Source organism: Rhineura floridana, chromosome 21, assembly GCF_030035675.1.
Source record: "Rhineura floridana isolate rRhiFlo1 chromosome 21, rRhiFlo1.hap2, whole genome shotgun sequence".
Lineage (NCBI taxonomy): Eukaryota > Metazoa > Chordata > Lepidosauria > Squamata > Rhineuridae > Rhineura > Rhineura floridana.
Window position 1 is genome coordinate 17,705,238 of NC_084500.1, and position 24,179 is coordinate 17,729,416.

Consider the following 24,179-nt stretch of genomic DNA (forward strand, 5'->3'; position numbering starts at 1 on the left):
TTCCTTTCACAGCAATGTGTATTCAAGTTATAATGAATCTCAAGTGTGTCCTAAGCACCTGCGTTGGACTGGGCACCGTTAACTGCAGATCCTGCCGCGATCCCATTGGTGATGCAGGACTTTCATAAATGTGCAATATTGGGAAACACCAAAGTCCTTTCCATGCATTGGCTTGATAAAAGTGCATTCCAAAGGGAGGACGGGAGAGGCAATGTCTGATAACGCAAGTCAGCATTTTAGACATCAGCTAGAGTCACCATAAGTCGTAATCGACTTGAAGACACATAACAACAACAAAAAACTGGTGTGGCCCTTTCCAGTGAGGCAAAAGGGCCCTTCCCTTCGCATTTACGATGGTGTCACTTCACATTCATGACAACCGAGCCTCGACCTTTACTGAAAATAGGTTTGATGGCAGGTGTGGGGAACCTTTGGCCCACCAGATGTTGCTGAACTACAACTCCCATCATTGCCACTGGCCATGCTTGCTGGGGCAGCTGGGAGTTGTAGTTCCGCAACATCTGGAGGGCCAAAGGTTCCCCATGCCTGCCCTAGAGCAACTTGACGTTTTTGGCCAGTTAGTCACCTGGGTGCATAATTAAGTTTTCTTAATTAAATCTGCAAATGACAACAGCAGCTACAGCCCAGGCTCTTCCTTAAGAACATGCAAACCTAATCTGGCCATACATACATACACAGTTTGCATTGCCCTCGGCTCCTTTGGGAGAAAGGGTGGGATATAAATTTAATAATAAATAAATTACACAAATAAATAACAGGCTCACAGGCCCTGTTCTTATAATGTCTTAAGATGTAAAGCTCTATATTGCTGTTTGTTCTTGGTCTGCTTGTTTACATCCTACACATTAAATGAGCAGCAACTAGCAATGGCACATGACACTGAGAGCTGAGCCAAAATTGCTCCATGGTTTTGTGGACTTCAGCCACGTGGGGCACTCCTTGAGAAAAGGGGCTCATTTATTTTAAATTGCCTTTGTCTTGAGCGATGGCATCACTTAGCAAAATCTGATTGGTTGGGACATGGGCTAACTCTTTCGGGCCCAAGGGCTGCATTCCCCTTTGCCCAACCCTTTGGGGGGGGCCCATGCCAACAGTCAGTGTGAACACAAGTGGGTGTGGCAAGCCCGCACTCCCATGAACACACACACACACACACCACAGATCAGTGGAGGTCAGCTGAGGAAAAGGGCTGTCACTTCCTTCTCATAAAATTATCAGTCTGATGACTGGGGAAGTGGCAATTTGCACTCTCATCAAGACACTGGGCTGGGTGGAGAGGTTTTTAAACTGCCCGACCCAGCAGCATGTCTCCTTTATTGCTGTAGCTGACAAAACTGGGGTCTTGGGAGGCCACCAAAAATCACCTGGAATGGGTAGATTAGGCCTCCAGGCTGGGGGTCAGCCACCCCTAAGTTAGTATGTTATTTACTGATGTCCAGTGACATAATCACATCAGACACAGCATCAAGATGTCAGCTTGTTCGCTATGTGCTCCCTGATTGGTTAGGATTGCCCAAATGTCTAATTCATGAAGAGGAAGCAGCAGGCAGAGGAAAATATTTGGCACGGCCCTGCATAAAATATTTCTGCCCATTTAAACGTCCTAAAAGCATCCTTGTTATGGTACACGGGTACATTTTGTTCATAGTTATCAAAGATTAATACTGATCAATGAGAGAGAAACAAGCATTGCTTTTTAAAACACTCTCTTCTCTCTCCCCCCCCCCATTTTATGTACACTCTACTCATTACAGCAAAAGTCCGCTATCTTTTATGGGCCCAGGGATGCATCTGGAATGCTAAGAAAATACCCATTTCACAAAAGGAAAAACCGACAAATCTCAGACCCTCCCTGCAAAATGACTATACACCCCCCCCAAAAAAACGCAGAAACAAAAACAAGCAGGCAACTCTTCGCCCCTCCCAAATAGGCATCCGCTCCAAATAAAAGGCCAAAAAATTCATCTTTTTTTAACATAAAAAATGAGGAGGGGGCTTGGCAGAGCCCCTAGGGTGTCTGATGGTGCCCACAGGCACCACTTCGAGAACTCTTATAGCATTATAGCAGCAGGCAGTTTGCCAATCATTCAGAAAAAAAAGCAGATAAACCGTTTTCTGCTTCTGTTACTGAAACAGTATGTGACTTGACCCCAAGGAAAGTCCAGAGTTTGTTGTCCTAACAACAAAAACAAAAGATCCGTAAAGAAAGGAAAGGTGGGGGAAATTCTCAAAGATCTAGAAGTGAAAACAGTTGCTCATCTCTTGCAAAACACGAGGATGGCACGTATCTTGGAACAAAGAGCGCATAGTGCTCTCTTGAAATGCCACAGAACCAGCTCACTCTAACTGTCGGGTAGGTTTGCGTGACTCAGTCCTCAGCATGATAGTCTATTCCCATTGGCTTTCATAAATCCTAGCGCTGCCTCCTGACTCCTCACATTCCTATGGGTTAAACTGAGCGGCCCATGATTTTCCACACTCGTCAAATGATGGCGCATTGCCCCACTGGCACCAATCCTAGAGCACCTGCTATCATTAACCAAACCCTTTCTTTCTGCGGAGGGAGATTTCTGGAGATCCCACAGCCAGGAGTGAGACTGACATAGTCCTAGACATATCTTCCTTATTGAAGGGTGCTTCCAGACTGTTGCTGTTTTCAGCTCGCATTCAGTCACATGCCAACAAATTGTTGTGCAATTTATCGTTGATCTGCTGTTGAGCAACAAAACCCTAAAAATCGGACGTTTTGCAATACAGGAAAATGCACTGGAGAGCATTTGCTTGCTACAGCATCGTCTCACCTCCGCGCAAAGAAATCAGAATGAATGCTCAACAAAGATCCAGTTTCATCTCACCTCCCCACAAAGATTTTGCAAAGAAATCAAGACAATCGCTCAGCAAACAAGTCATCTGGAAGCAACCTAATTCTTGTCGTCTTGCCATCTGCACAGGCAAAGTTGTGAAACATTTTTAAGACCTATAAAAGTTCATGAAATGTTCCTTTGCGAAGAGCGAGGGTCCAGTCTCTCCCTGACAAGACGCAGGAAGTCTCTGGCACATGCACAGCCAACCTTTGTCAGGCAGAAGGATTTCCTTATCATGAAGATGAGAAGGCTTTGTTGGTTTAATGCGATGTGCGCCCCTCCCCAAAACACAACACACAGAGGAAATGACTGACTACAAGAGTTTGTTTGGAACTGTTCACCTTAAAACAGGCTTATCATGTTTGCAGGATGGAATGCAGAAGACTTCGTGGAATGAAAAACAGGTGGTTGACATCTTGCTAACCAGTCACCTTCCTCCAGGAATAATTACATAAGCTGTCTGTCAGGAGCGCTGAAGGATACGTCCTGATTATTTCACCTATGGAGACAAAGACTAGCTGAGCCTGGAAATAATAACCCTCTTGGCAGACTGAGACAGATTGATCCTGCCATATTCAAGATGGCTGCCCAACTGTCAGGCCAAGATGGATGGGCCCAGCTATATTCAAGATGGCTGCCCATTTGCTACACAGAAATAAACTTAATTCTATTATCTCCATCTCGCAAATATATATGTACATTGTTTTGCCTTTGGTTTTTAGTTGTTGTTGTTTTAAAAATGTAAAATCCTGCATCGATTGACGTAGATGACGCAGGGTATGGCAGAACTTCTCCAGAAAGTAAGGCTTTGAGGAGCCTGAAAGGGCTAGGGGTTAACCACTTTCTCCTGCTCTCTGCCACCTGTCCATGAGATAAATGATAGCTCTGGCTTCATGGATTGCTTTGTTTCCCCCACCTATTAGTCTTAGCGGAATGGGGTTGCCAATCAGCAGCTTTGATGTTAAGTCTCAACCGTCTGCAGTTGCCTCAGCTGATCCGGCCTGGAGAGAGAGTCAGAACTCTGGTTCCCGTTGACCGTCGTTTCCGGTAAAGGTTTCCTAACGCTCGATCTGTGGCATAAACAACCAAAAGAAAACAAGGAGCAAAGGAAATGTCATTACAGCAGTCGCGGCTGGTGGCTCCATGTCAGTGGGGCAGTGGAATCTACTCCGTGTTTAAGTCCAACCTTATCTGAAGGAATGCCTCCAGTATCACCAAATATGCCGCCAAACAAGATCAGCCTCACAAGACCTTCTCTCGGTCCCACCGGTAAAAACAGCTAGGCTGGTGCGGACCAGAGAGAGGGCTTTTTCGATCGTGGCCCCCACCCTCTGGAACTTGCTTCCTTTTGACCTTCGACATGCTTCCTCCCTGATGGCTTTTCGCCGAGCCTTAAAGACCTGGCTATTCAGGCAGGCCTATGGGATTTCTGGGGTGGGTTAGGTTATTATGCTGTATTATTGAAGGATAGTTTAGATAAACTGATGTTAATATTATGATTGTTGTATGCTTATGTTTTATATTGTATTTTATATTGTGTAAGTCGCCCAGAGTGTCCGTTAAGTCGGACAGATGGGCGACTAACAAATAAAATTTTATTATTTATGATTATTATTCAAGGAGCTGGCCCAAGGTTCTTTCAGCTTTCAACACCTTGAGCTCTGAGGCTTTGTGGGTGGTAAAGAGAAACCTGAAGGGTGCCCTGTAGAGTCTGCAAACACCAATACACCCAAGGTGGTCAGGTGATCCCCTCTGACGTCTGCCCACTCGCCAAGCTTCCAGGTCAGACTTAGGAGACCGGGTCTCCTTGCAAACTATTTATCGCCTGCAAAATACACATCACACAACTATGCCTCGCAGGGCTGGCTTTAGAAGTCAGATTATCAGGCACCATTAAGACTCATGGTTCAACAAGAGGCCAACTCTTGGCCTGGTTGCTGCCCTCCCAGCTCACACTGTCTCCCATGGGAGACAAAGTCAATACAGACAGAGGGTTTCCTTCAATACGGAGAGAGGGTTTCCCCAAAGGAGCAGAATTTGAAAACCACAGATTTAAATTCATTCACCAATATATGGATTCCTGTTTTTAAAAACCCAAAACATTCTAATGCATAAAACAAAGCACTTAACACACGCAGCAAGGATGCCACATTAAGTGATTTTGGGTTTGCCAGACTAAAATATATGGCTCTCCTGGGATGCTCTCCTCTTCCTCTCTCCGCTGCATCTGTTCCGGACCAATCCGTGTGGCTCAAAAACAGACAAATTTATGAATTATTCAGACCCACTTTCCACTCTTAAACGAAGGGCAGAGGGTCAGGTCTTGAAAAAACTGAGAAGCTGCAGCTCCTTCCAGACGATCTCTTATAATTTGGGCATCGTTCCACATGAGAAGAATGGTGGCTGTTTGGCAGAGGATGTTGACTCTGCTATTCTAATGGACTGAGCCCAACAGTTATTTATTATGGGGAGGGCGGTGGAAGGCATGGTGACTCTCCCAAGTAATTAGTCCATAATGTCATTTCTTAGAATGGATTGTACTAATGCTCATTATCAGTAGTACAGTGACAAATTCAGAAGTTCAGGATCCCCTCACGTTAGTCATAGTCATGCCCCTCCTCCTTTTTTGCTGCAGGGTTGAGAATGATATTTTTGTTAATGCATTGTCCCACAACAGACATCTCTAAGAGCCAATAGAACTAGAGAACTAGAAAAGGTCCTCAAATGCAAAGATGTATTACTGAACACCAAAGTCAGGATCATTCAGATCATGGTATTCCCAATCTCTATGTATGGATGTGAAAGTTGGACAGTGAAAAAGGCAGATAAGAGAAAAATCAACTCATTTGAAATGTGGTGTTGGAGGAGAGCTTTGCTCATGCCATGGACCGGGAAAAAGACAAATAATTGGGTGTTAGAACAAATTAAACCAGAACTGTCACTAGAAGCTAAAATGATGAAACTGAGGTTATCCTACTTCGGACACATCATGAGAAGACCTGATTCACTAGAAAAGACGATACTGCTGGTAAAAACAGCAGGGAATAGAAAAAGAGGAAGGCCAAACAAGAGATGGATTGATTCCGTAAAGGAAGCCACAGATCTGAACTTACAAGATCTGAACAGGGTGGTTTATATCAGATGCTATTGGAGGTCGCTGATTCATAGGGTTGCCATAAGTCGTAATCGACATAACAACATAACAACAAGGAGCCAATAAGCATGAAAGGGGAGAGTCTTAGCCACTGAGAAGACCCTTCTCAGTGGCTAACTCACCTCCCTTCACTCTCATTGGCTTCAATCAACAGGAAAGGTCAAGGAAGCAGTGGCTAAGACACTCCCCTTTTATGCTGATTGGCTCACAGGATGCTGGAGACAGGGACCCTGCTCCCAAAAAAGTAAAGGGTCTAAGACCCCCCTGAGACCCTGGACCACTACACCATTGCTAATTGATTTTGGGGTTGTTTTTTAGAAAAGATGTTTTAAAGATTTATTTCTAAATATGTTTTAGAGTGTTTTTGCTTGCCGCCCTTCTGGGAGGAAGGGTGGGATATAAATAATAATAATGCCCCATTATGAAATCTTCTTTTTTGTTTCAGTTTAGGGCTCACCGTGGGGTGAGTTTTCCAAGCTCTGGGTTTTTATTTTATTTTTATTTTTTTGGAGGGGGGTTATTTATATAAGAAACATGCATGTCACCTTTCAGGTTAAAGTCCTCCTGAGGCAGTTTAAGATTGTAAATTAAACTAGCTAAACTGGAGGGGGGCAGGATCTGGACAATTTCCCCCACTCCTGGGGCCCAAGTTTGATAGGTGGGCGGGGCCACCCACCTGTCAATCACCTGGCATCACAATGACATCAGCTGAGTCCATTTTTTTGCCCTCTCTGATGATCAGCTGATCGTCAGGACTTGCATATTGCTTCAAGGTGGAAAATTCAAAAGCCTCTGTCGTCACAAGCCTTTTCGTTCAACAAGGTACGTTATCCCAGCCTGCATCTGTATTGGAACTGTTCTTAAAGATACTTTGTTTGTATTTTTAAGATGTTTTGTTTTAAAGATGCTTTCAGTGTTCTGTCGTTTGTTTGCCGCCCTGGGCTCCCTTTGGGGGGAAGGGGGGATATCAATTTAAATTATCATCATCACAGCACGCAGCTTAGCTTTGCATCTGAAAACAACGTACCTCACTTCTTCATATTTTTTTCCTCTGTAAAAATTGCTCTTTTTGATGAGGTAGAGCAGCACCAGATCACAGAAGAAAGCACCCTAAGGAAACAAACAATGAAATTCTGACACAACATAAATTACACATTTCAATAATTTTTTTAAGTCTCTTATCTGCAACTGCCTGCACACTCATTTCATTTTGTTCTATTTCAAGTACTTATTAACCTTAACTCTCACAGCAGCTTAATGAAATTAAGCCAATGAGATAACACACAGAAAAAATGTCATGGTAAAATAGCAGACCAGAAAAGAATTATACAATTTTAAAATTGGAAGGGGTCCCAAGGATCATCTAGTCCAACCCCCTGCTGAATGCAGGATGCAACTCCGGCAGCTTTGAGAGATGGCTACCCAGCCTGTGCATCAATACCACCAACAAAGTACAGCCCACCACCTCCCAAGGCTCTCCGCTCTGCTATCAAGCAGCAATTCCCATCAGGAATTTTCTCCTAATGTTTAGCCAAAATCCACATCTCCTGCAATTTCTATCTGTTGGTTCTAGTCCTGCCTTCTGGAGTGACAGAGAATGAGCTAGCTCCATAATTCCACCATAAAACACCAACAGTAGATTTGGGTGTTTACAACAGGGAGTGGGGAACCTGTGCCCCTCCAGATGTTGTCGGATTCCAATTCCCATCAAGAATGATGGGAGCTAGAGTCCAGCAACATCTACAGGGGATCACAAAGGCTTCCTTTGATACTCGCTCTTACCTGAGAATAAACCATGCTTAATCCAGGGACGGTGACTTCTGAGTAAACATGCAACAGATTGTGCTGTGAAATATCTAGAAGGCTTGGGCCAATGAAAAGCTTTTAACTCAAGAGCCAAAAGGAAAAACAAAGATGGCACTGGACCACTGGACAGTGTTGCAAAGGCAGGGAGCCAAAACCAAAGGCCCTGCATATAACTTCAAAGTGTGCATAGTCTGCCCTTCCATGAGTGAGCCGCCCCTTTAATTTTAGTGAAGAGAGGAATACACTTGCAGATTTCTAACAAAAACAGTGGGAATCGTCTTTTTTGAAAGGAGAAGGGAACAAACAGACTTGAGTGACCATCTCTGGATCAAAGCAAAAATCTCTTGGATCTAACTTGACTAGGACTGACTTACCGCGCCCATCAGTGCGACGCCTGATCCCACGTTGATTATCGTCGGGATGATGTTAAATTTCCCCGCCTGAAAGAAAATGTGGGAAAGGGTGCGAGTTGAGCCTTCAGCCGAGGATTCAAAACTCAAAGCCAGTCATTTGAGCCTGATGAGTTTACCTCCAAGAGAGCTCAGTTTTGTCTGGCCAGTTCCCCCAGAAAAATGAAGGTCTCCTGCAGATGGCCTGTTTATTGAGAATTCATCTTGATTTGCTTGCACAAAGCTTACGTGGAGGTTAGATTGTGTCTGGATTTTATTGAGCGTTTCTTTGGATGTGTATGCAGGGAAGTTATGCAACAATGAGCCTTCACCCTGATCTGCTTGCAGGGTGTTCCTGCTAATACTTTGTTCATCCCACATTTTTCTGTGCATTTCCCCCGTCACTTTCCTAATTTCAAAAAGTCTTAAAATGGATTTGTTGGGCAAGGGTGACTGAGCACTTTAAGCCACTTTCATTGGGCAATCTTAAATTTCTCAGAATGCTCTGGAATCCTTCCCACAAAATACTGACAGTCTAGAGACAGCTGAAGTCATCTCTCTCATTTCAAGCCCTACCAACACAGCCATCCTCTGCTGGTTCAACACCTCATTCAAGATCCAGATCCTCTGTTCCAAATTTCCCTCACCTTGTGCCCTCCAGATGTTGCTAGATTCCAGCTTTGCAGTCCAGCAATACTGGGAATGCACTAAATCACCGCAGCTGCAGGCAGGGAGAGGCAAAGTTAAATGATGGCATGCGCTCGAACAAGATGTAGCAGCAGCCACCAGACCTGGATGGCTTTAAAGGAGGGTTAGACAAATTCGGGGAGGGGGTTAAGGCTATCAATGGCTGAAGAATTCTGTTTGTCTGAGGTTAGGAACAGAAATCATGCCAATATGAGCAATATTCAGTCTTTTTTTTCACGTCTTCCTTCAACTGAAATGCATTGAAATCAATCACGCAATTCATTCGTTATTTTCGGCCAGAGCAGATAGCAAGAACAATAAAGTAGGCCTTAGAGGAAGCCAAACTGCAGTGGAACAGAAACTGCGCTGATGGCAACGGACGCGGGACGGTTCGGAAATCGCTGCCTCCTTACATCTCTAAAGGCTACTAGCCACGATGGCTAGATTTCCCCTCCCCTGTCAGAGGCAGTAAGCCTACGAATCCCAGTCGCAGAGGCAGGGGAACTGCCAGCAAACACTTTGCCCCGGGACCCCAGCTGAAGGGTAAGATACGAGGCCAGCCAAATGCATTTCTCCAAGAGCATTTACCTTGCCATTCACCATGACGTCAAAGCGGATCCCGTAGGCCTTGATCAGCACGCGGAAATCAACGTCAGCCGCGTCCCGGTAATACTTGGCAAATCTGAAAAACGGAAAGCAGAACGTTGTTGGAGTAATTTCACCCAAAATGTCTGGGGAGTTGTTAAGGGGAAGCCCATGTGGGTGCATGTTTGCATGTGTGCTGAGAAGTCCTGGGACTTCTGCAACAAAGCCTGGATACTCTTCTTCTTTTCTCTCCTTTTCTTAAAGGGGTGAAGCATATTTTGTTTTTACACATGCATATGTCACAGCACGGAGCTTCTTAAAAAACTCGTGCCTTCTGGTGGGAGAGAGAAATAGCTTCTTATCCTTTTTTTCTGATTACAATTAATTCATTAAAAAAAGGACGCATGTTAAAATTAAATCAACATTCCTTTGTTTATTTATTAAAAAAGGGTCATCCAGTTCACTGGTAGTCAATCAAAAGGGTTTTTTTTAAAAAAATAAAAAATAGACTAATTAATCAATTGATTCTGCAGTCCTAAACCCATTTACTTGTTTGGGAATAAGCCCCATTGAACTCAGTGGGATTTACTTCTGAGCAGACACATATAGGATTGTGCAGGAAAGTTGCAATCCTATACCCACTCACCTGGAAGCAAGCCCCATTGAACTCAGTGGGACTTACTTCTGAGTAGACACATCAAAATAAACATGGTAAAAAGCTACCCTTGTATTAGACCCACATCTGGAATGCCTAAGAGTTGCAATAGTGACTCGGAGTAGTTTAAAACTCTACTAATCCAATATTGACACTTGATTTTTGCTTTTCCTTTTTATGTTGCGTAAAAGATTTGGCAAAGACTCTTTAATATGTACAAATAATTGAAATGGAGACAGAATGTTGCAACATTTATTTTCTAGAAGTGCAATGATGGGTGACGGTGGGGTAGGGTAGGTTGGAGGGGAAAGGGTTAGTTTTTTGAGATAAACTTTATTTATATTTTCTAATTTCCAACACTTGTATTGGCAATGGAATATGTTTATTTTGAAAATTAATAAAAAATACTTTTAAAAAAAGATTGAGATTGTGTGGGAAAGTTGTGGTCCTATACCCACTTACCTGGGAGTAAGTCTCACCGAACTCAGTTTTTATTTTATTTTATGTATTTATTTTCACATTTATATCCCACCAAGGAGTTCAAGGTGACATATGTTGTTTCTTCCCCCCATTTGATCCTCACAACAACCCTGTGAGGTAGGTTAGGCTGAGAGACTGCAATTGACCCAAGGACACCCCAGTGAGCTTAATGGCTGCATTGGGATTTGAACCCAGGTCCTCCAGGTTCTAGTCCGACACTCTGACCACACTGGCTGAATGGGACTTACTTCCAAGTAAACATGTGCAGGACTGCTCTGTAAACATCACAGCCCTGTTAGCCGCAGCCCCAAAGGCACCCTTGGATGCATCCTCCCCTGTGTCCGTTACCTGAAGTTGTATCCAGACAAGACGGATTTCTCTGTAAACTTGTTGTCCAGCCGGCTAAAAGAATAGTGAGGGTTGCATTCAGAGGGAGGTTTATCAAGGTCACAGTCCCATTCAATCTGAATTCCTATCACACCACCCTTAACGAAAAAGAGACAAGGTTTGCTTCAGCAGGCGCGTTGGTTCCATATTAGACAGCCAAGAGGCCCTGCGATCCCTGCCTGACCCCCCCGCCTCTCCACCAAGCTGCCCCAGTTGGATTGGGTCCCTCATAGCGATGGCTTAATCTGTCAATTTCAGCCTGTCACGCTTGCCCATGTTTCCAGTCAGAAGTTCAGCTCTTCATTTGTGAACTCTTTTTGAAAGTCCTCATAAAAACACATCAGTGTTTGCGTGAATTTCTCCCAATACGCCTATTTTTAAAAATATACAATTTTGCCTAGCGCACACGCTTTTGCAAGCCTTTTTCTCTAATGGAAATGGACTGCCTTCAAGTCGCTCCCGAGTTATGGCAACCCCATGAATAGGGTTTTCATGGTAAGCGGTATTCAGAGGGGGTTTACCATTGCCTCCCTCTGAGGCTGAGAGGAAGTGACTAGGCCATGGTCGCCCAGTTTGCTTCATGGCTGTGTGGGGATTCGAACCCTGGTCTCCCAGGTCGTTGTCCGGCACTCTAACCACTATGCCACACTGGCTCTCTATGACACCTTTTTGTATGTTGCTTTTCAACAACGGATGCACATTTGCACACATTTTCACCGTGGTAAATGCATTTCTGCACACATCGCGTGTCTGAAGAACTGCAGTGCAAAATTAAGACAAAGGAAGCTGCCTAATGCTGAATCGTGTGGCTAGATGCCCCATCTAGCTCAGTATTGCCTACACTGACTGGCAGCAGCTATCCAAGGTTTCAGACAGGGGGACGTTCCCAGCCCTACCAGGAGATGCCTTTGGGGATTGAACTTGGGACCTTCGGCATGCAAAGCAGGTGCTCTGCCCCTGATCTGTGGCGCTTTCCCAAAGGAGGTGGAACGACAACCTCCTTCATACCTCTGAGGCCATTTCCAGAAAGTCGCTCCCGGCCCACCTGACGAGGTTCCCCAGAGGGAATATGGGGCAATACGGCTGGTCCGGTCCATAACGGCACATCTTCAGGTAGGCGTCGTCTGTGGTGTCGAGAACGTTGGTTCTGCGTTGGGGAGTGCAAGAAGTTCAGCTGGGGTTTTTGTTTTGCTCTTCAACATTATTTTGTTTTAATGTATTCTAAGGTCTTTTTATGATGTTCTAAAGTGTTTTTAGTGTTTCTGTTTGCTGCCCTGGGCTCCTGCTGGGAGGAAGGGCAAGATATAAATCTAATAATGAAATAAATAAGGTTCTTGGGCAGAGCGCAGCATCACAAGGAGAACTTCCCCAGATGATCTAAGTCAGGGCTTCCCACACTGTGGTCCATGGACTGCCAGTGGTCTGCGAGCTTCATTCAAGTGGCCAAGCGCCGTGTCTGCGGATTGGTGGTTGGAGGCAGGAGACGCCACATCCGCCGCATGAAATAGTCATAACTGATTTTTTATTGTATTTTTGTATTTTCTTTTGTTTCTCAAGATTGTATTTTAGTGTATTATAATTTGAGTTCTACGGAATACAAAGAAATGGAAGAAGCCATAAAAATGCAATTCAAGGTTGTACAGCACCTAGAGCAGCGCATTGCAATTTGCTGCAGCAGGCAGGAAAATTGTTAAGTGATCTGACAAAATCCTCAATTTTTAGGTTGTCCTTAGGGAAAAAAATGTTTGGGAACCACTGATCTAAGTGACCTAATTCTGCAATGTGGAGTTCCGTTCTTCCATTCCCCTCACCAGTTATCATTCTGTGACACCTGAGCACACTCAATACTTTTTTTTGGGGGGGGGGGAGTTCCCCACTTAGTTTTTCCCCACATAAGGATTTTTGTGTACTTTTGCAAACTTTGGAGGTCCGCCACGTCTGTTGATATCTCCCTCTTGCACGTGGATCTGGTGCCATTTTGGCTAAATAATGATTGGCACTCACGACCTGAATGTTGGAAATAGAGGGAACGGCAGACTTCTCCTCCAACCATCTCCTATTACTGCCAGATCTCTCCTATGTGCATTCGGCTACTCTTTTTTGCAAAAGCCATCCGTGTCCAAGCAGAAAGCAATTCTTCTGCCATTGCTATGGAAGGCGAATGGCATGGGAATAGATACTTACTTGGAGAATTTAAATCTGGGGAAGCGGATGGAGTTCTTGATGTAAACAGTGAAGTTCTCAGCATTTGCCAGAAGAGGTTTCCTAAAGGAAAGCACCGATTGCTCGGATGAATGATTCTCCCAAATACAGTTGCCCTGTATTTAAAGTTTAAAGTGATTTTTACAAATAAAGAAAACTGGAACGAACTTGGGTCTGCCTTTCTTCTCCACTGGACACCAAGCTAGGATTTCGCACGTCCCACTTATACTGTTCCCAAGTTTCAAACAGCGGCCCGTCTTGACCCCTGTGGGTCAAACAAAGTGATGGAAAAAAAGAAATTAGCCAACGCAATAGCTGTTAGGCTCCGCCTGAATAATTTCTTTGTGGGGGTGGGATAAATTCTAAGGCATTTTAGTGCAATACACATTTTTGCATGCAGTTTTGACCAACTGCTAATATAATGCATTTTTGTCTGTTATTTTCACCACCATGTTGCTTTTTGGGCACACTTTCCCCTAAAAGATGCCTTTTCGTAAACGTTGCCTGGTTGGAAAATTGCTTTGCAAAAATTGAGTAAGTGCCAATTTCAAAGGACAGCTGTGTTTTGGCTTTGATATTGTTCCCGAAAGTGCACGTTTGATAGATTTGGCTTTAAATACAAAATGAATCAAATTTCTCCCCCATCCCTGGCAAAGAATTAAAACAGCAGCAGCCCACTTTTAAAAGGAGAAATTAATTATTCCGTTTATCGTTTGGCACTCTTATAGCCTTGACACCTTTGAAAAGCAGTGTGGCTTCCCCAACGATTTAAATGTTACCTAAAACAACAACTCAACAATACCAAAGTTTAAACCACAAAACCAGATCGACAGAGGAGAGATGGAGAATGTTCAGCTCTCATGGGATACTGCAAATTTTCCTAAATCTATTTTTTTCTTGCATACTTCATCTTGGAATATCCATGAATAAAGAAAAGTATAAATAAAAAAGGTATCTTGCAGCTTACAGCTTTATTCTATTATTATTTATATTGTGGTTGCAGTGTTTATTGTATTTGAAGTGTTAAGACTTAGGGTTAGCCGCTAAGTGCTCAGTCGGGTTGCCTCTGTTGAGAATAACCTACACAAGTTACAAGTGACCTCAGCCAGTGAGCGACGATAGACAGAAAGGCAATCTAGTCTTCCGTCTGCTGATTCGTCCTCTAAAGTGTTTGTTGTTTATGCAGGCTTTGCTCCTCCCCTTCCTCCCTTCTCTTCCTGTCTTTGTTCTCAGCTGGTTAGTCATGGCTTCCTGAGAGGAAGATGCATGGCTGCTTCAGGATTTATGATGCATTTTTATAAACACTGCTTAGTTTTCTAAACATATGCTTAAGCTGGATTCCTGCATTGAAAAGGGGGTTGGACTCGATGGCCTTACAGGCACCTTCCAACTCTATCATTCTAAGATTCTATGACTTTACCTCTTCATAATAATCATCCTTAAGTTTATTTATTCTTTCAATGACCAGTCCCAACAGAATAGTTTTTTGTGCACTCCTCTGCAATATATATCTACCAAAGTAAAGTTGCGTGCCGCTGATCAATTTAACCTAGCACAAATGACATCAACATGGAATCTGAAAAAGAAACATACTTTAAAGCTAATTGCAGGAAGATAATTTTTGGAGTGAGTACCTAAACAACCTGTGGAACCTTGAAGAAGAAAAAGGTGACAAAAAAGGTGGCAGACGCTTGCTTTTTGCCACCCTAGCTCACTCCAGACAGTACATTCGAAAAACACAGCCCCTGCGCTCAGCGTCCCGGGCAACTGCCCAGCTCGCCTGCCCTTAAGGCCAGCCCTGCCTCAACGGAAGCGCTTCCTCAAGGCATAATTATCCATCGTGCAGCAAACCTGTGCGATTGTGCGTGTGTGTGTGTCTCCTTTCTAAACCCGACTTTCATGCTAATACATGGATGGGAACTTTAGAAACCGCTTGGAAATGGGTTTACCGTTGCCAGCCACCACGGCTTCTCCGGGAGGGCAGTCATTGTTGCAGTAACACAGGGCGTCTGGAATGCCAGGGCTCTATAAGGAAAGGAAGACTCAATCGGTTTAGGGGGAAAGGCAGGCGCCCGGCACAAGATTTGTACAGAGACCTGTACGATGGCGGAGTGGGGATTTGAACCCAGGGTCTTCCCAGTCCTGGTCTGATGTTCTAACCACTACCCCACACAGACATTCTGTCCCACGCTAGCTGGAGCTGTTGGGAATCTCTAAAGTGACAAGAGGGCACCAGGTTGGCAAAAGGTGATCTATAGTGCATCTGGAGGTTCGTCAATGTCCTTTCTTTGTGTGTGTGTGAGGGTGCAACCTCCACTCTTCTGGCTCAAAGGGTTTATAATGAAGGAGGCCATCAATAGCTACTAGCCACAATGGCTATGTTTTCGCTCCACTGCCAGAGGCTGAATGCTGGGAATCCCACGCAGGGGGAGTGCTGCTGTTGCGCTCAGGTCCTGCTTGTGGGCTTCCCATTAGGGCATCTGGCTGGCCACTGGGAGGACAGGATGCTGGAAGAGATGGGCCTCCTTTGGCCTGATCCAACTGCGGGGCTCTGCCGATGTTTGTACAATCTCATCATGGCTTGATCATGAATAAGAAATCGCACAGCATTCAATAGCTTTACCAGCCTTATCCCTTAGCAGGCCTCTATAAGCATTATAACACGTTTCCATTTTTACAGATGGGAAACTGAGTCGGAAGACTGGAAACAAAAGAGCATTTTCCTATCATGCGTTGCACAAAGCGTTCCTGCAGAGACAAAGATCAGAATGCCACACATAAGGAGAGCTGCCAGCTTTTTCTTTTTGGCAAGGCTCCTCCTATGCCTTCCTCCGCAGGCAGAAATTCAGCACTGCAGCTTTTCCTGACTTGGAGATCCAGAGGGTTTCTGTCAGCGCCCATCCTATTCAGAGGAAACCCATTGAAATGAATGGGCATGACTGTCTTAGGTCCATTCATTTCAGTGGGTCTCCTCTGAGTAAGACTAGATGGGTACAGTCCAGAAGGTAGTTTGCAGGGGATGTGGCTGCATGTGCACCTGTTGAATTTTAAGGCTCTGAGAGTAGTTGCTCAGGCACAAAAGTGAATCTAACAACATCAACAACAAAAGCCACTCGATTTCAGTTTTCGACTTGGGAATTCCAGATTGTCAAATCCCAGTTTTCAGGTGCTTGCGGCTATTTCAGGTGGAATTCAATCACAAACTGGCAAATGCAGATAGCGCAATTGGGCAAAGGCCATAGCTCAGCAGTAGAACAACTATGCACGCAGAAGGCCCCAGCTTCAGTCTCTGGCATCTTCAGGTCGGAATGGGATGAGGCTCCCTGCCTGAGAACCTGGAAAGCCACTTCCAGTCAGTCCAGACAGTACTCAGCTAGATGGTCGGAGTCAGCACAGGCAGCTCGCTGGGTTCCTAACTGTTGTTGACTGGGAGGTCTTGCGTGCAACAAACCCACTTCCCCCAAAAGATCGGACATTTTTTCGGTAAAAAAAGTGATGCAGAAAGGCACTTTGAAAGTGTTGAGGCAACACTTGCTTTGACGCAATGTTATCTAAACGAATCGGAATGAATGCTCATTAAGCCAACATTATCTAAGCTCCCCGCAAACAAATCAAGGTGAATGTTTGTTATGCAGAGAGAGTCATCTAATTTCTCAAAGGAAGTACTCAAAGGGCGTGAGCGTATGCGCTTGTGCACAGGGGAGCTGCACCTGCTGAACATTAAGGCACTGAAAGCTGGTCAGGCAGAAAAGTGAACCTATCAACCATTTTTAAAAAGCATGAGATCTCAGTTTTCTTCTTGGGAATTCAAGACTAGGGATATGCTAGAATTCCACCCGATTCAGGTTTGGTACCAAATTTTCCATTAATTAACTTATTCTCTATAATTGCAGATCGAATTTTTACGTAGCGATTGTCCACGGCTGTTTTCAAAAACGGATCTTATAAAAAAAAACCACCTCTAAAATATAAATATTAAGACCGCTAATTGTATTGATATTTCATTTATTGATATTTCCTTTCAAAACAATGATGTTTCCTTTAAAAGTATTGATGGTTCCTTTCAAAATATCAATATTAATATCAATATCTTTTGCAAAGGGGGGAAACGGCTTGGTAAAAGCAGCGACTTGCGGACAAAGAAAAAAGTCAAATCGAAACCGGCCTGTTAGGTCGACAGAAATGCTTTCGAACTGGCACTGGCCAAAGGTTCCTGTCCCTGTTCAAGACTATCGAATCCCAGCATTCTTACGCCCCCTCCGTTGGCAATTTTTGTGCTTTGTGTCTGAATCATCTCAGCTGAGCTCTTACATGTTGCCTCCAGTGCCGCTGCCCTGCCCCACTATAACGCCCCCAGCGCCTGTGTCTTCACACGCCTTACCTCAGCACAGGTGTCTTGGCGCTGGTTTGGGGTGACAATCAAGTTGGTCATCACGAAGAAGACGCTTTCACCCTACAGAGAGAAGGTTGGGAAAAGAGTTTGCAGGGGGGGGAAAATAATTTCGGAATTTTGCTAGGAACAAGCTAATGACTAAAAGAAGGGGGTGGATAGGAATGCCTCTGAATAGCAGTTGCTGGGAATCACAGGTGGGGAGATCAGTGCAGTTGCATTCATGCCCTGCTTACGGGAGTCCCATTGGGGGCGTCTGGTTGGCAACTGGTGGAACAGGATCCTGGACTAGATGGGCCTCCTTTTTTGCAGCCACGCTCTTCCGATGTTCTTAGGGCTACTCTGCTGGAAATTATGAATTGTTTTAATTGCTCATTTCTGTTCCTTTTCACACCAGATTTATGTCCTTCGCAGAGGAAAAGACTGTCAATGGCTATTAGCCACAATGGCTACGTTCTCCTTCCACTGTCAGAAGCAGTGTGCCTCTGAATGCCAGTTGCTGGGAATCACTAGCAGGGAGAGCTGCTGTTGCGTTCAGGTCCTGCTTGCAGGCCTCCCATTGAGGCATCAGGTTGGCCACTGGGAGAACAGGAGGCTACACTAGATGCGCCCCCTTTTAGTCTGATCCTGTAACTCAGGCTCTTCTGATGCTCCTGTGCTAGATCTCTGGGCGATTTGCTGAAATGGAAATGGACTGCCTTCAAGTCGATCCCGACTTATGGTGACCCTATGAAGAGGGTTTTCATGGTAAGCAGTATTCAGAGGGGGTTTCCCATTGCCTCCCTCTGAGGCTAGTCCTCCCCAGCTGGCTAGGGCCTGCTCAGCTTGCCACAGCTGCACAAGCCAGACCCTTCCTTGTCTGCACCAGCCAGCTGGGGGGCAACTGGGCTCCTTGGGACTATGCCGCTTGCCCACGGCTGCACAGGTGGCAGGCACGTAACCCCTGAGCCACTCGCTGTGGGGGTCATCTTTAGCTGGCTCTTGACACCCAGGAGGCACGAGCGGGGATTTGAACTCACAGACTCTGGTCTCCCAGCCAGGCTCTCCTCCCCACTGTGCTATACCAGCTGTTGGGCGATTTGCTAGCGGCACATTATTAAGAGGTACTGACATTAAAGGACAGCAACATCAGCATCAATCATAGTCCATATCCGTCTGCTCCGTGACCTCCTGTTTCAAGCTACAGGCCTATTTAAAAAGCAGTTTAATTTGTGGCCTGCAGTTGGTTTTTCTACTTAAAAAAAAATCCTTTGGCTTGGCTTGCAGTCTCCGTTTATTGCTACATCAGGAGCTATACTTGGCATGGAGTGCCTGCCAAATTACATCTCTGGGGAGGGCAGCCTGAAATGCTGATATGCATTCACTTTGAAACAAAGTCAACAAGGAATCCAGGGAGAATTCACTGGCCCAGAGAATACTGAAAAGGCCCACAGGCCCAAAGATGCAATTTTTTAAGGGGGCAAGACATCAAGGCTCAGGCCTGAAGTCGACCCCCTAACTTGTTGGGAGTAAAGCACTGATGCATGTTACAAGTGACCTGAACCGGTGGTGGTGGGGAATAGACCGAAAAGCAATCTCTTCTTCCCTCTGCTGATTCCTCCTCTAAAGTGTTTGTTACTTTTTCAGGCTTTGCTCCTCCCCTTCCTCCCTTCCCTTCCTGTCTTTGTTCTCCGTTAGTTAGCTATGGCTCTCTGAGTACAGGATGCATGGCTCCTTCAGCGTTTGTGACTTTACCTCTTTGTAGTAATCAACTTTTAAGTTTCTTTATTCTTTCAATGACCAGTCTTAACAGACCAGTTATTTCTGCACTCTGCCATGATATATATCTACCAAAAGCTCAGACATCTCTGCATTAGCCTAATCAGGCTTCCCACTAATTTAATTAGGTGCCTAGAGAGGAAAAGGGCCTCACAGCAGCACAGGAATACAGATGCACAAGCCTGGTCTCTTTTTGCATCTGACTCCCTGAGAAAGAGGGGTGTTGAGAGGATAGACAGCATAATCCAAGGTAGGCCTACTCAGAAGTAAGTTCTACTGAGTTCGATGGAATTTACTCCTACATAAGCACGCACAGGATTGCAGCTGTAGGCAATTTCTTGGGTAAGGTTCTTGCCTCCCAGGTCTCACCACTTTGCCTTCTGTGAAATGGGTTTTTGCTTCTCCTGCCTCAGTCTGCCCTTCGCTGCAATGTGATGGCGCCCCCATCAGCCCCTGTGGCCACCATATCTGTGCTAGGGATGGACAAATCTGTCAATTTTCGTTTCTAATTTTCCCAATGTTAAATTCGATTCTTCAAATTTCCACATTAGCTAGTGATTTTTTAAAAAAATTAAAGCCATCGTAAAAAGATTTATCGGCATCTTTTATTGCAATTCTGCCTAAATATGCACATTTTTTGCAAAGCTATTTCCCCAAACAACCACCCACATTTTAAATATCATTTTCACTCATCTATGCATTTTTATGCATGCTTTAACCTAAGGTATGCGTTTCTGGACAGATTACCAGGCTGAAGAACCGCACTGAAAAATTCGGGGAAGGGCAAATTCTGAAGGACGGCTGCTTTTTGGATTCTCACATTGTTTCGGAAAGTGCGGATTAGGCAGATTCGCCTTCAAATGTGAACTGAATCGAATTCTTCCCCCATCCCTAATAAACTGGGGTTAATCCCCAAGGCGGCAGGATTTCATTAATCAACAAGAAACCATGGTTCAAGGCTGGCTAAAAGTCCTGATGCTACGGAGCACGTATGTCACTTTTCTAATGTTAAATTCAGGTCTCCACATTTCCACAGCAATCTGTGGATTATTATTATTTTTTAAATCCTCATGGAAATTCTCTACCCTTTTAGTGCAAATTTCTCCTAATAAATACATTTTTGCAGGCAGTTTTGACAAAGGTACACATTTTTGCAAGCCATTCCTCACCACATCATGCCTTTTTGTATGTTAAGTTCACTCATATATTCATTTTTATGCACACTTTCCCCTAATACCTGAATTTTTATAAATATTGTTTTGTTGGCGAACTGCATCCCAACATTCTAATAAATGCAACTTCGAAGGATGGCTGTGTTTCAGTTCCCATATTGTTTCGGAATATGCGAATTTGATAAATTCTGCTTGAAGTGTAAAACTTAATTGCAATTCTCACCCACCCTATAAAAGGAGAAGCAAACCAGGATCCGGGCTTTGGATGTCGTGGGAAGCCAAGCTTAATTGCTGCTTCCTGTCAGGGGGGAGCGGAGTGGAAATTATCAGGCAGCATGCACCAGCCCGCCTCGTTACCTGCGGGGGAACGACGTAGTCTGCGACGTCCCACAGCCTCTCGCCCAGCTCCGAGGTGTTGCTGAAAGCCACGCCTTTCACCTTGGTGATGACGGAACTCTGGATGGAAGTGTCTGCATCTTGGTAACCCTTCTTGACCACAAAGACCCACCTGAAAAGACCACGGAAGGTTAAGGAACAGTCGACAGGGAGGGGGCCTTCTAGACGCGCTCTGTGGCACTCTTTTTAAATTACCAATTAACATTGGTTCCAGGGGTCAGGTAGGGCTGGGAGAGACCCCTGTCTGAAATCCTGGAGAGCCGCTGCCAGCCGGTGCAGACAAAATGGACTAAATGTCTGAGTGTTAAGGCAGCTCCCTAGGTTCCTATTCAATCGGCCTTTATGTCAGAACCATGAGGACTAGAACTTTGTTTTATTTTTAGAGGAAGAACTTTAGCTCAGTGGCTGGGCACCGGCATTGCGTGCCAAAAGTCCTAAATGCAATCTCCAGACAGGGCTGGGAAAGTCCCCTCAGCTGAAACCCCCATCTGAAATCCTGGAGAGCTGCTTGCAGTCAGCGTAGACAGAAAAACATTAAGAACATAAGCTGAGCATCCTGTTCGCACAGTGGCCTCAGTGCAGCAGCAACTCTCCCCTCCTGCAGTTTCCGGCAACTGGCATTCAGAGGCATCCTGCCTCCCACAATGGCTAGGAGCCATCGGCAGCCTTACCCTCCGTGAATTTGTCTAATTCTCTTTTAAAGCCATCCAAGTTGGTGGCCATCACTGCCTCCTCTGGGAGCAGATTCCAGAGTTTATCTATGCACTGCGTGAAGAAGTCCTTCCTTTTGCCTGTCCTGAATCTTCCAACATTTAGTTTCGTGGGATGTCCACGATTTCTAGTCTTATGCTAGAAGGAGAAAAACTTTTCTCTATCCACTCTCTCCATGCCATGCTAATTTTATACATGTCTATCGTGTCTCCCCTTACTGTCCTTTTCCTCTAAACTAAAAGCCCCAAATGTGGCAACCTTTCCTCGTAGGGGAGTCGTTCCATCCTCCCCTTGATCATTCAGGTTGCTCTTTTCTGAGCCTTTTCCAGCTCTGCAATATCCTATCGGAGGTGAGGCGACCAGAACTGTACGCAGCATCCCAAACGCAGCCACACCATGGATTTGCACAACGGCATGATGATACCGGCAGCTTTATTTTCAGTTCCTTTCCTAATGATCCCCAGCATGGAGTTTGCCTTTTTCGCAGCTGGCCTATATTTCAGCTTGACAGGGCTCAGCTAGATGGGTCAATGGGTCTGATTCAATATAAGGCAGCCTCCTATGTTCCAAGAGAAGTCAGTTCTTGGCCTGAGTGAAATTAAACATCCGGATTCAACCCAGGAACAATTTCTTTGGGCGGGGATTCGCTTCCAGGAATATTTCCAGACGGAAATGACCAGTCCTAAGAATCGCAACCAGTGGCACCTGAGCACCCGTCAGTGCCTCCCTTGGGAAGGCACCGTATGACCAGGATTCTATCCCTCTCGATGCACATCCTGGTTTTGTCACGGCTGCTTTCCCTGTTTTGGAATTCCAAGCACACCTGAAAAATGAGTCACTGTATTTTCCATGTGAAGGGCAAAGTATTCCCTGTTGAATTTCCACCTGTCACACAGTCCCTAAAGGCACAGTAACTGTGCGGAGGGGGTTGAGAAAGATGGTGACCTTCGGGGGGGGGTCCTTCTAAATGAAAGAGGGATTATTGCACACCTGTAGCTTAAATTACTAATATGCTCAGCCCAGAGGAAACAAGGGAATTAAACGCAAAGTGTAATTAAATCCTGACAGCTGTGTCGGAAAGTATGCTGGTTGACTTCCACGTTCCTTGAATAAGAGGACAACGCATCTTGAGCACCCACGCATCAGCGAGGCATCTTGACTATACAGGAGCAATTTGTTCTCCTTTAATGCCTACGGGAGATTTGGGTCATCAGCCATCTCAAAAGCGAAACCTCTTGTACTCTGTGCTAATTTTTTTTTTTTTAAGCTGGGAGGTCCCCTAAAGGTCATGTAGTCCAACCCGCTGCTCAAGGCAGGATCTGCAATGCATGATGCAGCCACAGCATCCCTGATAGTTGGCTGGCTAGCCTCTGCTTCAATATCTCCAGCAAAGGAGAGTCCACCAACACCTCTATCTAACATTGTTCCAGTGTTTAACAGCTCTCCCCATCAGGATCCACATCCTAATGTTTAGCCAAAGTCTGCTTCCCCTTAAATCCCCCCCCCCGGTTCTAATCCTGCCCTCAGGAAAGACAGAACCTTCCTCTGGACATGCTCCAGTTACGCAATGTCCTTCTTAAAATATGGTGCGCACAACTGGAGACAGTACTCCTGAGATAAAGAGATGACAATGTCTCTGAGCATGTCCAGAGTCCATTTCCTACATCACCGCTGAACAACTACATAGGATTGCGTCCAACTTCGTTCTGCTCAGAGTGGACCTACTGAAAGTATTGAACCGAAGTTAGTCATGCCTATTAACTTCAATACGTCTCCTCTGAGTAGGACTAGAATTGGATACAACCCGGTCAGTCTCCACACATTAGTGATTAGGAAAAGAATGACAAACTGAGCTCTTTTTCTCCGTAGGAATTCAACGCTAGTTACAATGTCATGGAAAATTGGTCACCGATCTACAGAGCCTGCTTTCTCTTGAGGGTGATGCACAGTTAGGAACCTTGAAAGGGCCCTGCAGGTGAGCAGGGGAAGGTTCAGCCATCTCTCCCAGTGTCCTGTCACCAACAGCGGACAGCCAGATATTTCTAGGACGCCTCCAGGTGGGGCACAAAGAAGGAAGCAGCCCTCCCCTGGATGTTTGTCCGCAGCATCTAGTCTGGAGAGATAGACTGCATTTGACAGTGGGGGTTCAATTTAGCTGTCCTGGCTAATAACCGTTGACAGTCCTTGTCCTCCATGAATTAGGCAGCAGCTAATGTGGCATGTTGACAGCTATTAACCAGGACTGTGAGGTGGAACCTCCATGTTCAGGGGCAGTCTACTTCTTGGAATAAGATGCACATGGACTTTTTACACAGCAGGTGCAAATGCTCCAGTTGTGCGCCGTCCACAGGGAGGGGCAAATGCAAGTTGAACAACAAGCAATGGACGTACGCCGGGGAGTCCCGGACGGGGGGAAGGGGAAGCGTTTTACCTGTGCCTGTCCAATGACCAATGGCCCACCAGGAGCCGCCCCTGGGTGCAACGGGACGCAGGCACACTGCACACACCTGCCACGTGGACTG

General features: G+C 45.3%; 1 protein-coding gene across 3 annotated transcripts in view; it reads right to left on the reverse strand.

Annotated features, from left to right (window-relative positions):
• Positions 1-492: 492 nt before the first annotated feature.
• Positions 493-24,179, reverse strand: part of P2RX5 (purinergic receptor P2X 5) — a 32,721-nt gene continuing 9,034 nt past the window's right edge. For 2 of the 3 annotated variants that reach the window (XM_061604770.1, XM_061604772.1), the window contains exons 4-14: positions 20,908-21,058; positions 17,612-17,683; positions 15,180-15,255; positions 13,399-13,495; positions 13,213-13,293; positions 12,037-12,175; positions 10,990-11,126; positions 9,510-9,603; positions 8,220-8,285; positions 7,067-7,149; positions 493-3,955 (exon numbers count right to left, since the gene is read on the reverse strand). In XM_061604770.1, coding sequence (XP_061460754.1) covers positions 3,847-3,955; positions 7,067-7,149; positions 8,220-8,285; positions 9,510-9,603; positions 10,990-11,126; positions 12,037-12,175; positions 13,213-13,293; positions 13,399-13,495; positions 15,180-15,255; positions 17,612-17,683; positions 20,908-21,058 — 1,105 coding nt within the window. In that variant the 3' untranslated portion in view covers positions 493-3,846. The remainder of the gene's footprint in view (positions 3,956-7,066; positions 7,150-8,219; positions 8,286-9,509; positions 9,604-10,989; positions 11,127-12,036; positions 12,176-13,212; positions 13,294-13,398; positions 13,496-15,179; positions 15,256-17,611; positions 17,684-20,907; positions 21,059-24,179) is intronic. The other variant, XM_061604771.1, reaches the window with a different exon arrangement.